Source organism: Nanorana parkeri, unplaced genomic scaffold, assembly GCF_000935625.1.
Source record: "Nanorana parkeri isolate BGI_ZX_2015 unplaced genomic scaffold, ASM93562v1 scaffold71, whole genome shotgun sequence".
Taxonomy (NCBI): domain Eukaryota; kingdom Metazoa; phylum Chordata; class Amphibia; order Anura; family Dicroglossidae; genus Nanorana; species Nanorana parkeri.
The window spans coordinates 1505556-1519296 of NW_017306339.1; the positions used below are offsets into that span (position 1 = coordinate 1505556).

A 13741-nucleotide genomic window follows, 5' to 3' on the forward strand; every position below is an offset into this window, starting at 1 on the left:
TAAAGCCCAACTCTCGTTAATAGTAAGAAATTTAAACATCTGCTTTACTCATCTAGTCTGACACCTGAAGACTCATCACTCCATGCTCCTGCTAGTCTTATGGGAATATCACTCAACCCACTTCCTGTGAGCCAAGAGCGTCATAGACACAGCCCCTGGGGGTGCTGCATGGCTTTGCCCTTGGCTCACATTTCTGCCCCTCTGTTCGGTGTAGAGATCAGGACCTCCAACTGCTAGAGAAAAGAAGAGGGCATCACCCATAGAAGATGAAACAAGTTCTTAAACCCAGCACCTTTAACACATGAACACCTCCTTACCATCTTGTCTTGAATTGTATTGTAACTGTAATGTCTTCCTTATATTGTAAAGCGCTGCGCAAACTGTTGGCGCTATATAAATACTATGTAATAATAATAATGAACACACAATTTACTATACATTCAGTAAATTATAGAAACGTTTTTGACTCTAAGCAAATGCCTGTATATGAACTCTGCTATATATTTTGCTTTCCAAAAATATTTAATGTGCACTTAACCATGGATAAAGATATAAGTATTTGGCTGAATCAAGCAGTAAAAGGAGCAAGAGACCGCCAAGGAAACGCCATCCAAAATGCTCATCTGTTGACATTATTCCATCGACTTTGCAAGTTGCTGTTTTTCAGAATACGCCCTATTTTTGTATTTGATGGTGAAGCCCCTCTGCTGAAGAAACAGACTCTGGTAATTAATGTTATTTTCTATCTCCTCACACAAAGTAAGACTTAAAGCTTAAAGTGACATTAAACCCTCAGATTTTTTAACATAAAACAATACTGTAATGTGCGCCTTACTGTAATCCATGGTTGTTTCCCTTCTCTTTGCTGCTCTTCCTTTTAAATCTGTATCTGTTCTCATGCTGGGCAGAACTTCTGTTTTGCAGCAGACTGCCTTGTCTCAGGAATGGATACATGGTGTCTGTGTATCCGTTTGTATAGGTTTGTAACCTGAGCCAGCACTACAGGAAGAGGCCCTGAGCTGAAAAGGGAAGTTCTCCCCAAGCATGAGAAGACATGAGGATTTAAAAGGAAGAGCAGCAAAGAGAAGGGAAACTACCATGGATTACAGTAAGGCACACATTACAGTATTGGTTTATGTTAAAAAATCTGAGGGTTTAATGTCACTTTAAGTGTAGAAAAACTAAATGGGGATTATACAGCTCCAGTCTTCTAATATACATCTAAAGAAGTGCACCCAATGTTAATTTAGTTGGTGTAATAATCCTTCTTCCACTAATGCTGGATACCCCACACAGGGGTGATCTTCTAGCACTGCAAGTAGGAAACGCTGTGGCTGTGACTATGAAGGTAATAAGAAGATGTCTGGCTGCACTCCTTACCGGATACGTTCCCCTGTAAGATGCGGGTGGGTGCTGGTAATGGCCACTGACGGCACTATGAGATATGATATAATTTTCTAGAGATGTCACCAGCACACCATAATATCTTGTGCAATCAGAAAAAGTCAATTTATTGACAAATATTGCCGTTCAAGTGCTTTTGGGGCCACGCATGTTCCCCTTCATCAGGCTCAGAATGATGAAGGGTACCCTGCGTGGCCCCGAAAACGCTTGTACTTGAGTGGCAATATTTGTCAATAAATGGACTTTTGCTGATTGCACAAGATATTATGGTGTGCTGGTGAGATCTCTTGACACTCGTGACTAAGAAGGGTCCCGCCGTTCGCCACCCTTTACTGTCCTACTATTATTCCACAATGCTAGGCGTTCTGCGAATGGAGGAGTGGATAAATTATAAGACTGCCCTCTATTCCGAAAAAAAACCTTGCATTCTGGGAAAGTAATAGTAGAAGTTTTGTAAATGGCAGGGAGGACAGAAAGATTGCAGCCCCAGCCCCTCCTGCTTGCTGCACCAATTTGTCACCATGGACATTACTTTGTGATACCAGGCAGCAGGAAGGAAAAAGTGCACTTTTATTTCTAACATGACCTTGGAAAAGTGGAAGAACAATATCTGTTTAGTATCTATCTGGCCATCTAGGACTGTAGCTATAGGCTTAATTTCCTAATGAATAAATCTGTCCATGTTATAATCACATTTTACATTCTCCTTTCAGGCAAAGAGGAGACAGAGGAAGGATGTAGCAGCCAACGAAGTCAAGAAAACAAATGACAGGTTGCTGAAAACCTTCTTGAAAAGACAAGCTATTAAAGCTGCCTTGTCTGGAAACAAGCAAAGGTGTGCATCTTATATACATCTCATAGTCTTGTCCCACTGCAGCCAGTCTTCCAACATGAATGTAGGCATTCAGCAATCTCTCTTTGGTGTTTTCCAGCAATGAGGCGCTTCCTAGTCTTCCCAAAATACGGAGAAAAGAAGAGGAGGATATTTATGCTCTAGCCCCATTAGAAGAGAATGAGAGAAATAGGTACGTTGGAAAACTCTTCTTTTTTTTGTCATTGTCTTATTAAGCTAATATACAAACTGTAACGCCTGCAAAAGTACTTGTAATTTCCAAAGAATGAAAGCAATGTAGGAAATGCACTTACAATATACTCATGTTTACACTTTATTCGAAGTCAAAGCTTTCATGTTATAATTTAAATGAGCCCTTCCTTCCTGTATCTCTTATTTTCCCAGCACAGGAGCAGCAATCAGGTCAAATACCCCTATCCTGTTGGTTCAGCAAATACAGTGTAGAGCGGTTAAATTGTGCATTCTGTGCTCATTACTCCAAATTTATAAACATCTTCTGCGCATCTTTTAAAACTAGCATTTTTAATATATTTTTGTGTACTCGCTTTACCCATAGTTCTGAAGAGGAAGAAGAGAAAGAATGGCAGGACAGAATGAATCACAAGAGGATTCTTCAGGTTTTGTCAATTTTTTTTTTTATTTTATTATTATTTGCTTTAGTAGACTAGATAAAACTTCTTGAAGTCCTTCACTATTGTTTGAAGTACTGTACATTTTCCATTAATTTTAACAAGTGGTAATCTTACAAATAAGCTCAGCTTGTTTTCTTTCCTGCCTCATGTGACTCTTTTCAGACGCATGTAATACTGAAAATAGATGCTTTGTGTGCAAGGATTAGGTTTCTACCCATGGTATGTGCTTAGAAGTTAAAGCTGAAGTGTGGGCTAACACTTTACTGGGGCATTACCTAGTTACATATAAGGTACCCCTATTGATGTGTGCCCCACTGGTTGTTGCTGCTTCTGTTTAAAAAAAATTTAGTTCCATGCAGCCTATAGTTCCGATAGTGAAACTTATAGTCACGGCTGAAGAACAGCAATCACAGCGGGTCGCTTGCTATGCAGCTCCTCCACTCAGAAAACATCTTTCCCAGCAATATGTGGCGTATTGTGATTTGACAAGGGGAGATTGTAGCGTTCATATACCCCTTGTTCAATCAGAGAACAAAATGTATTTTTTTTAAAGAATACAAGGAGGAGGAGGAACTGCACTGCCAAGTAAGAATCAGCAGCCACCAGTGGGGTACACATGATTGGAACAACCTATTGGTAATGCCTCCAATAAAATGTTAGACCACACTACAGCTTTAATGTAAAACTGTAGTCCAAATGTCACCTGTCTGATGTTTTCCTGTGTTTATACCACATTGTAAGGCCTAAATTACTCAGGCAAGCGATGTGCAATTATACAACCAAAAAAATAGCTTGAAATAATTATGAATTCACCCATAGACTGCTCCTAATGAATTTTAACTGAATACTAGAATCATGGGCATAACCTAGATCATATAACAATCCATAAACCCATTGCACTCCTGACCGCTTTTTTCCATGTAGATTAGGTGGGTGTGACGGTGGTCGGCGTATGGCAACCATTTCTAGGCACAAAGAGAAGTATGGACACCGGCACTCCAAATGCAAATCAAATGCATCTGTTTATTGATGTAGATGCAGAAAATCACATTCATGGCACTGAATGTGATTTGCTGCATCTACATCAATAAACAGATGCATTTGGAGTGCTGGAGTCCATACTTCTCAACTGTAGATCATGGGGCCCTATAGCAAAATTTTGATGGGGACTCTTGGCAACCTCCCTACTGTTGATTCATATTAAAGTCAGGTAGCAGGAGAGCTGTCTGCATTGTCTCCTGTCAGTGGCGTCACAAGGGGGGCTGCGGCACACACTGGGTGACACAGCCACCTCTGGCAGTAGGTGCCTTGGGATGACCTTCTCCTGTGGTCCCCCACCCTTACAACAACAATATCCCTCTTGTATGAAGGAAGAGTCGGGCACTCAGTCATGGACTGAGTGCCGACAGCAGTTCAAGGGAGGAGGGGCCTGGGCGACATACCTTATCCCACCAGATAAACGTCCCCTCCTCTTTTTGTCTGCGTCCATCACCGAGATCGCCGCTCCAGGTGACACCCTGCCTGGGGACGCCTCTCTCTCCTGTCCATCTCATGTCAGCTCGACTTGATTGGAAATGTCACAAGAGGTATAGGGCCAGTATCAACAGCAAGTTCTGCAATCCTTAATGGGCCCACTTCCAAGCCCCGGCCCCATGCAGCTGCTATTGTTACGCCACTGACTAGAATTTTTTTTGTATTTTGCTATTGTCACCTGCAACTGTCTGGGTATAATGTTATGGGTTGCATGGCTAATGTTACTGCAAGCCACCTAGCGACTCTCAGTGTAATTTAGGAACACTGATGTGCTAGTTGGGTCTCCACCAGTCAGGTTTAAAACTTGACGGGTATTTTTCCCTTCTTAATTAGGAAGAATTTTTTGCTGACCCACATTCAGTGGATGTAGACTCTGAGGATTTCACCAGCCTTCCTCCCGAGGTGAAGCATGAAATCCTGACTGACATGAAAGAGTTCACCAAACGAAGAAGGACATTGTTTGAAGCCATGCCAGAGGTATAGTGACAAGTAGGATCAATACACATTATTACGTTATTTGCACCCAGCATTATTTGTTGTTTTGTTTGTTTAGTTAAATACATAAACCATCTGGTTTCTTCTCTCCTGTTCTTTATCTGTTTGCAAATATTGAAATATTTATATCTGAACTACACATGCTATTGATCACAATATAAACCCCGTATTGTCAAAAAGTAAATAACACAGATGTGAAATACCAATAATTGCACAAGATTCCCATCCATTCGTCACTATATAAATGATCATTCGTCACTATATAGGGAATAAAGTTAGCCATACACTGTGCAAGGTGGTGAATGTGTCAGTTGCTTTTGTAGTCTAGAAAGTATTAACCCTTGTTGTTGTTTTTTTCATTCAAATAATTTTATTGGGTTTTAACAGATAAGATGAAACAACGAACATAACAAGACATACAAAAGTAGTGCATATATTGCGCACAAAGGGGTAAACCTGTACAAATAACATGAACAAAGCAATAACAATACAACCGTCATTAGTTTGAAATTGAAAACTCATAATATAATAATATCCATGATCAGGTATATAAGAAATACACACAAAAAACCACCTTTATAGGGTGAAGTCTCAACTCGGAGAGACAAGCCTTTTTTTTTTGCATACTTTAGCTAAGGATGGCTTTCCTAGGTGAGCTTTTCTATTGATCGAGGCTGTAGAATCAATGCAAGGAACACTGCATTCTGGTTTTATTTTTGTACTATTGAAATCCTCATGTATGAGCAGCCACTAGATAGTCCTTTGTATTCGAAGGTTTACATATGCACTCAGATGACTTCAAACAGAAATAACCGGTTAAAGTGTAGGTTTTATTATACCCATGTGTGGGTGCCAGGAGTAAACCGTTAAATTCTAGGTTTTATTATACCTATGTATGTGTACCCATGTATAATAAAACCTACACTTTAAGGGTTTACTCATGTTTTAAGTCCTCTGAGTTCCTACTCATCTCTTGCTATACTATTGGATCACTAAGGCATGTTTTTCTGGATTGTGTGGTGGTACCAATTTTCTACAATATACGGTACCTGGAAAAAGAAGTTTTATTTAAGATTTCCACTTTTGCTTTATTTTTCTTGTGCCATAAACATATTGATAGAGTAATCTAACAGGTAATATATAAACTGACCAGCAGGTGGTACCAGTTGCATTTTACATAGACAGCATTTGGCTTTCTGCTCATACAAGACATACAATAGCTCTGTAATGGCTTAAAAGAAATACAGTGATTTATGGTACAGTAAATGTAATCTGTGATTCTTTGCTGCCTGCATGCTAGATGACATAAAGATCTGAATAACCGCCAACATAATAAATATACCAAAATTTTGCTATGTGTTGTGTACCAATATTGCTTTTCGTATTAATGATTTGTTGTAATTTTTTTTCATTTGAACATGTTAGTTTGTACCAAGACATAGCTGTCTGTTCTACATTATTGTTGTTACGTCAATTTTTCAATACAGTGTAATGGCTTCATCATAGAAAAGTTAACACCTCAGAAATTAAAGGAGAACTGTGAGCTGAGTGACTTTCTCTCAGCCTCATAGTTCGAGCCGACGTGTGACAATGAAACTGTCACACGTCGGCTCAATAGATCGGGAAGTGAGCGAACACATACTGTCGCTCGCTCACTTCTCGATCCTGTCTCTGAAGAGAGCCGTGACTGTCACTCATATCTCCCTGCAGGGATTCCCCGCTCCGATCCTCCAGCACTAACTGGAGGAACGAACGGGGGAGGGGGCGGGTACAGATGGCTCTGCCTCTAGATAGGCAGAGCCAGCTGTCAATCACGCAGCTGGGTGGATCTCGACAGTAATGTTGTGATACGTCCCTGCTGCGGTGGTCTCAGTATACCGTGAGCTGTAGCTCGCGGTATACTGAGCTTTGAGTCACGGGAGGACACTAGTTTATGTCCTCCTGGGACCCTGAGGAGAACTATGGGGAAAAACACTGACCCCATAGTTCTCCTTTTAACTCTGCAGAGGTTCCATTTTGCATTGTAAATATCTGAATGAGCTAACTGCCTGTCTGGTCAGGTCCTTTGATTCGGCAAACAGAGGTCCTTTGAGTGCCTCTCGGGTGCTATAAAGAAAACCTAACAAGCTTGATTAGATTTACCAACATGCTAATTTTCACAATCCTTTCCAATTAATATCAGTTAGGCACGGTGATATGGTAATGTAAAGAATAAACTCCCAATATCTGTGTGCATCCAGGTAAGACTCCATTCTAAAAGGCTACTGCTTGTCAAAAATAATATTAATGAAAAGCTGGCAGTGGACACCATATTTTCCCTTGATTACTGTACTTGGCTGACAGCCCCAGCAGATTGTCTATGTGTGGTTGGAAAAATCTAACCTGGCTAATAGGCTTATCTTTTTTTTAAAAACATGCTGATCGGAGGTGTATTTTTAGATATCAGTGTGCACCAGACAACATGATGGTTGTCCTCTTCTGCTAAAATGAGCAAATGTCTATATATACCCATAGACCCATGTTAACCTACTATTTAGATATTTAACACTATCTCCAAATTATCTCTATTTTGTTGGCAGGACAGGTGCCTGCAATGTGTGCTCATCTCCTTCTAAAAATACCAGTCATCCAGCTGTTGGGTTAACTTACTGGCCTCCGGTATTTGATCGGTAACAAATATGCAGTTCAGGGAAATCAGAAGTCATTATCTGCATGCCTGTTCTGACTCAGGATGATGCAGGATCACAGGCAAGCAACTAGTATTTTTGAAAGGAGAAGTCCACAATTGTAGCCTCTGTGTTTCTATTTTGACAGGGTTGCTTTAACATGCTGAATTTGCACGGAAGCTTGTACTGTGTTGAGGTCTAGAACATAATAACATGGTTGAAGTCCATGTTGTACTGGGTAGCCATCACCAGCAGCCACTTGTAGTTTGGTAGCAGTTTCATGGTATTTGGTAGCAGTTTTTGGATGAAGATCCATTGGTGTACTGGTCATATATTTTCTTCTTAGTAGCAGCTTGTGACATGAACGCATCTTCCAACTTGCTTGACATGGTTGGTAGCAGTCCAGATGGGTTTTGGTTAGGGTCGCTGTGCATCAGGTCAAGTTACATATACAAGCATGTTGGATGTAGGTTGAGCATGGCAATGGATGCAAGTAGGCTGTAGCTAAGGATGTGGGTGCAGGTCTCCATATACAGGCTCACATAAATAAATATCTAGCTCATTAACAGATTTGGGCAACATTGCTTGCATTTCTTCCTGTTTCCATGTTACTGATTTCATTTTGGTAAAAATTTAGCTTATAATGAAAGTGTTAAAACGTGCAGATGGCATTGTAATATGATGACATTGATGTTCTCTTTTGAAGGGGTCTGATGATTTCTCCCAGTATCAGCTGAAAGGGCTGCTGAAGAAAAACGATTTGAACAGGTGCCTCAATAATGTACGGAAAGAGATGAGCCAGCAGCACGTGGGGGAGGTCCGCGCTCAGTTTGAGACAGACGGGGGATTTATGAAAGAGGTCGAGTGCAACCGTCTGGTCTCAGAGGACACTTCTCATTATATTCTAATTAAAGGTATGAGTAAACAAAAAACGACTATGAATAGCTACCAGATGTACAATATCATATGACATTATTTTCTTCATGAATGCACAGCGCTACTGTACAATTGAAGCTACTGATTTTATTACTGTGATACAGTCAAGCTACATACACAGTAATAAAAATGGGTGTTTTATATTATCCTTATTTGTTTACTTTCTAGTTCTTGCAGCAAAGGGTGAAAATACGCTCTGCTAGTGGCATGCTGGAGAGCCTGACCTCTGCTGAACACTGAGGACAGCGGTGTGGGCCTGCAGCTGTCCAAAACACTCCCTGTACACCACTCTAGTCAACAATAGTAGTACCTAGGTATGTTTTAGCTCAGGTCTCCTTTAAAGAAGAATTGCTTTCCATTTAAGAAAGGGGGTGTTTTAGGCTATTGAAATCACTTGAAGCATTATAACACTTTAAAAAAAAAACAGACACCCAATCATAAAATTGTACTGTCTATAGTAGGGATGCACCGATACCAAGTACCGTACTCGGCACAAGTACAGATACTTTTCCAGCTCCATGACTAGACTAGAGAAAAGTTCAAAAGTTAGGAGGCAGCTGTCATTTGTAAGGAGCATATGAAGCTTCGGGGATTTGTGCATCCCTGTTTTAATGTATGATTTGTTTTTATAAATAAAGGGATGCACCAATACCATTTTTACAAATACAATTTATTGTAATGTGACAGTTTTTCTAAAACAATACAGACTAATGATTTCAGGACAGTGGTGGAGTGCCAGAGCTAGGTCCCAGCTGCAACCTCTGCAACCCTGGTAGTTCTCATGAAAATGCCAAGTATCGGCACTGGTATCTGAAAAGTATCAGTGCATCCCTAGTATATAGGAAGTCTAGCCTCTCTGATTACGGTTTTATTTTTTATCAAGCATTGCTATAATGCACCAGTCTTGCACTCCCTCTTTTGTCAGTAATGTAGTAATCCAGAATGTACCTGCTTTTGATGCTGGAACAACCACAGCAAGCTCCTGGCTGCCTCAAACCTGCCTTGGAAGTTCAAATGTGATTGTTGATCCCAGAAGCAGATAGGGAGGAAGTTCAGGAAGTATTCTTCTGCAGCCCTATTGACCCTGTCATGGAGAGTGTGTACTGCGGACAGGAGATTAAAAAATGTTAAAGCAAATTCGAGAGAGCTTTGACTTTAGACATAATTGCTGTGCTTGCTGGATAGCATGAAAAGCTCACTGGTTTTTATATGGGACTTGCCTGGTACTGCTCTTTACAGCAATTTTGAGTGGGTTTTTCAATTGATTAAATGTGTAAATCCTCGGCTAAAGTTGTGTGAAAACATTTATGAGTAGACGCATAGAGTACTATTTTTTTTCTGCAATGTAAATATTTTATTTTGAAACCAGAATTATATTTTAGGCACAAAGTGTGGCAAAGTTATTGACAAATGAAATTAATTTTTGCAAAATGTATGTACATATATTTGTGTATTGTATCTCTTTTTTTTTTTAAATTGGCTAAATAAACTAAGCAAAGCAAGGGGAGAGTGTAATAATTATTTGGGATAATTAAGCAAAATAACGGTTATTCAGGAGTTAAACAGGAACCACCTCCGTTTCCTGTTCTTAGCTGACAGGAGTAACACCCGGGGTGGTCTGCTGCTGTGGCCCATCTGCTTCAAGATTTGACGTGTTGTGTGTTCAGAGATGGTTTTCTGCATACCTTGGTTGTAATGGTTATTTGAGTTACTGTTGCCTTTCTATCATCTCAAACCAGTCTGCCCATTCTGACCTCTGATATCAACAAGGCATTTTTGTCCACACAACTACCGCTCACTGAATATTTTTTCTTTTTCGGACTATTCTCTGTAAACCCGAGAGATGGTTGTGTGTGAAAATCCCAGTAGATCATCAGTTTTTGAAATACTCAGACCAGCCCACCTGGCACCAACAACCATGCCAGGTTCAACGTCCCTTAAATCCCCTTTCTTCCCCATTCTGATGCTCCGTTTGAACTTCAGCAAATCATCTTCACGATGTCTAGATGCCTATATGCATTGAGTTGCTGCCATGTGATTGGCTGATTAGCAATGTGTGTTACCAAGCAATTGAACAGGTGTACCTAATTAAGTGGCCGGTGAGTGTACATTGCTTTATACAATGTATCAAGGTTTGTATACATATTTAACAAGCACTGATGCTAAAACACCTGTTTCTGAGAATCATTGTTGAAAGATCTGCTTCTGGTTTTCAGTGCTCATTAGTATTTGGTACTCATAATTTGCCTTCTTACTTTTAGGGATTCAGTCAAAGACTAAAGATAAAAAGGAAGATAATGCAGAAGAAGCAACACCCTCTAGTTCACAGGATGCAACACCAAAAACGTACCTTGATTTTAAGTTGCAATCCGCTCATAAATCTAAAAAAACTAAATACTCTGTTCCAGAAGCTGCACCACCCTCCCCAAGAACACTGTTTGCTATCCAAGAGGCAATGTTGGAGAACATCTCTGATGATGAAGTTCATGATAATAAGGTTCCCAAAAAGGACCCTTCTAAATCTGTCTGTACAATAGATGGTAGTGTCTCCCCAAGAACCCTGCATGCAATTCAACAGGCTCTTGCTGAGGATGAAGAAATGGTGAACAGGAAGAGGTCTGTTGTGATAAGTGATGAAGAAGAGGAACAGCCTAGAGCTAAAGTGCTGATTATCAGCAGTTCAGATGAGGAGGATGCTTCTCTGGTCACTCAATTTGGAGCACAAACAACCCCTATCATACCTGCTGCAAGGGCTGAATTTTCACCCAAACCTGCCCAAGATAAATCAAATGCTAGCAATGAGAAATCACCACTTAATTCAGTGTCTAATCTGAAACACAGTAAATCACTTTCAAAACTGGTTGCATCACCATTAGGAGTAGATTTTGGTGCACATTTAGTAAAAAGGAATATCTTTCATTCACGGGACACACCTGTGGATTCATCTTTGAAAAGTCTTTCAAGTGGTTTTGTTGCAGGCTCTCCTATGAAGCCTTCTGTGGCATTAGAAAGCCACCAACTAGAAGCTTCCACAAATGTAGAAGGTGACATGGTCATTTCTTCTGAAACAAAGACCATCAAAATAAAATCTCATGGCCAAGCTGATTTTCAGACAATTGGCAATGAAAGTAAAGGAATTCTTCAGTCAGCAACTGGTAAAGTAATGAGTCACATCCACCTACCTAAGGTATCTTCATCAGGGGTGTTGTCTACAACCAACAAGCTGTTAACTGAAATAGACATCGAAGCTCAAAGTCTACCAGATGTGGTCCTACTAGAGCAAAAGGTCACTGAGTCCAAAGTGGAAGATTCCAGCAGTCGGCAGCCTTCTTCCAGCAATGCTCCAGACATTGCCTATGTCCCTATGACTCCAGAAAGTATTCCTGTTACTGAGGGAGACTCCGACGTAGAAAAAGAAGTGGATTCAGATTCTGATGGTAAGTAGTCATCTGCTTTTATGTGGCATTTTTTACTGCTTGCCTGATTGTAGGGAATCTGATGTAGCAATCTGTTTATTGCAATATTGATTAGTGATAATTAGTAACTGATTATCCTATATGGGAAGATATTATGTTGCAGAATATTAAATTAGCTGGGAACAAAAGCATAACTTAAGAACCACTTAGTCTTGAGTTCAACACATTCACGGACTTATCAGGGTGATATATCATGTCATATCAATTCTAATTCAATATTTCCCTTTTTCACTCATTAATACCATGGAATTTAGTGGCCCAACCTTTTTCATTGTTGGTTCCTTTTTTATTGTGTTTGTATTTCTTGTTTTACTACTTTGTGATGTTTCTTTCCTCCAGGTAGCTTCATTGAAGTAGAAAGTGATTTAGGTGATGGTAACTCCCAGTTGGTACAGGCACCAGAAACTTCTAATGATATAATTCCTGTAACAACCAGTAGGGGATCTGATCTTGCCACGACATCACAGAGCTCTGGCACACATATAGAGAACTCTCTTACAGAGAATGACCATGCAGGTGGCCAGGATGTTGAACTTCAGCAGAATGAAGAATCAAGAGATGAAGAAGATGCAGTCAATGAGTGGCAAGACATAAGTATGGTAATACAGCTCTCTGGTCAGACTATATCAGCAAGCATTGCATTGTGCGTGTGACATGTCTCAATATAAACAATCTTAAACTTCCCTGTATTGTTTTCCCCTTCCAAGTGTCTCTGTCATTTTTTTCTTATTCGATGGAGAAGACAAAAATAATGGCTGAAGTTAATAGTTGCATAGGGTTAACCTAAAATACCACAATGAGCTAAGAAAATGTTTACAAATGTATTTGAAAGGATTAAGGATATTATCAGAAAGAGATATTAGATTTAAGATTGTTGGGGTGACCTTATGTGGCATATCTGACTTTGATCCTCTCAAGGACACTGCACTCAGCCTCTCCCCAACCAAAAGCTACAAATGTGTAAAAAAACAAAATTGTAATGTCAAGTAACTGAAATAGCATTTTGAAAAAAAAATGTTCATGTATATGATGAAAGATGTTCATCAATAACATTAGACTTTTTATGGGGGGAAAACAAAACTGCAGCAGGTATGGTTAAGGAAACCGGTTGAGCGTGAGAAAGTTGTTTTTTGGGGTTGAAATATAGCAGTTTCAATGTAAAGCTTTTCAAGCTGAACTTCCGGCACAAAAATGTTTATTTAAATGCATTATTCCATAGCCACACAAACCATATAAAACCACTTTCTGTGCACCTAATACCCTTGTAAAGACAGTAAACATATTGGTGACATTGTCACTGAGTTGTACATAGCCAGTGTAGATAAAAGAGCTGTGGCAAGGACTCTGCAAGTGCATCCACTACAGATTTACTCATGCCTTGAAAGAAGGTTACACAACACATGCTTGGGGAAGACACTTTTAATCTGAAACGTTGCTTCAGTGGATTATAGGGAACTCCTGAAAACCTGCGAGTGAGAGAAATACAATATTTCTTCTAACACACTAATCCCCTGGCTGGCTCCAGTACTCTGAATCACTTGCCATGAACAAGAATGCAGATAGGAAAGGCATAGTAAAGCCAAAACATATACTTGCTCCAGGTTGATACTAAAGCTATTGAAACAGCATGAGAGCCAGGTAACTAGGATTTTCAGAAGAAACAGCCCATATTGGCAGTCTCTGTTATCTTACTTCAGGCTTTATTTAAAGTGTATTTTCACTTTTGTAGTCAAAATCAAGAACCCC

General features: G+C 39.9%; 1 protein-coding gene across 1 annotated transcript in view; it reads left to right on the forward strand.

The window, feature by feature from the left end:
• LOC108804736 (DNA repair protein complementing XP-G cells homolog) overlaps nucleotides 1-13741 on the forward strand; it is a 26603-nt gene that overhangs the window by 1638 nt on the left and 11224 nt on the right. Inside the window, exons 2-9 of the mRNA XM_018576602.1 lie at nucleotides 550-725; nucleotides 2118-2239; nucleotides 2337-2429; nucleotides 2814-2874; nucleotides 4756-4899; nucleotides 8290-8497; nucleotides 10781-11956; nucleotides 12335-12594. Coding sequence (XP_018432104.1) covers nucleotides 550-725; nucleotides 2118-2239; nucleotides 2337-2429; nucleotides 2814-2874; nucleotides 4756-4899; nucleotides 8290-8497; nucleotides 10781-11956; nucleotides 12335-12594 — 2240 coding nt within the window. The remainder of the gene's footprint in view (nucleotides 1-549; nucleotides 726-2117; nucleotides 2240-2336; nucleotides 2430-2813; nucleotides 2875-4755; nucleotides 4900-8289; nucleotides 8498-10780; nucleotides 11957-12334; nucleotides 12595-13741) is intronic.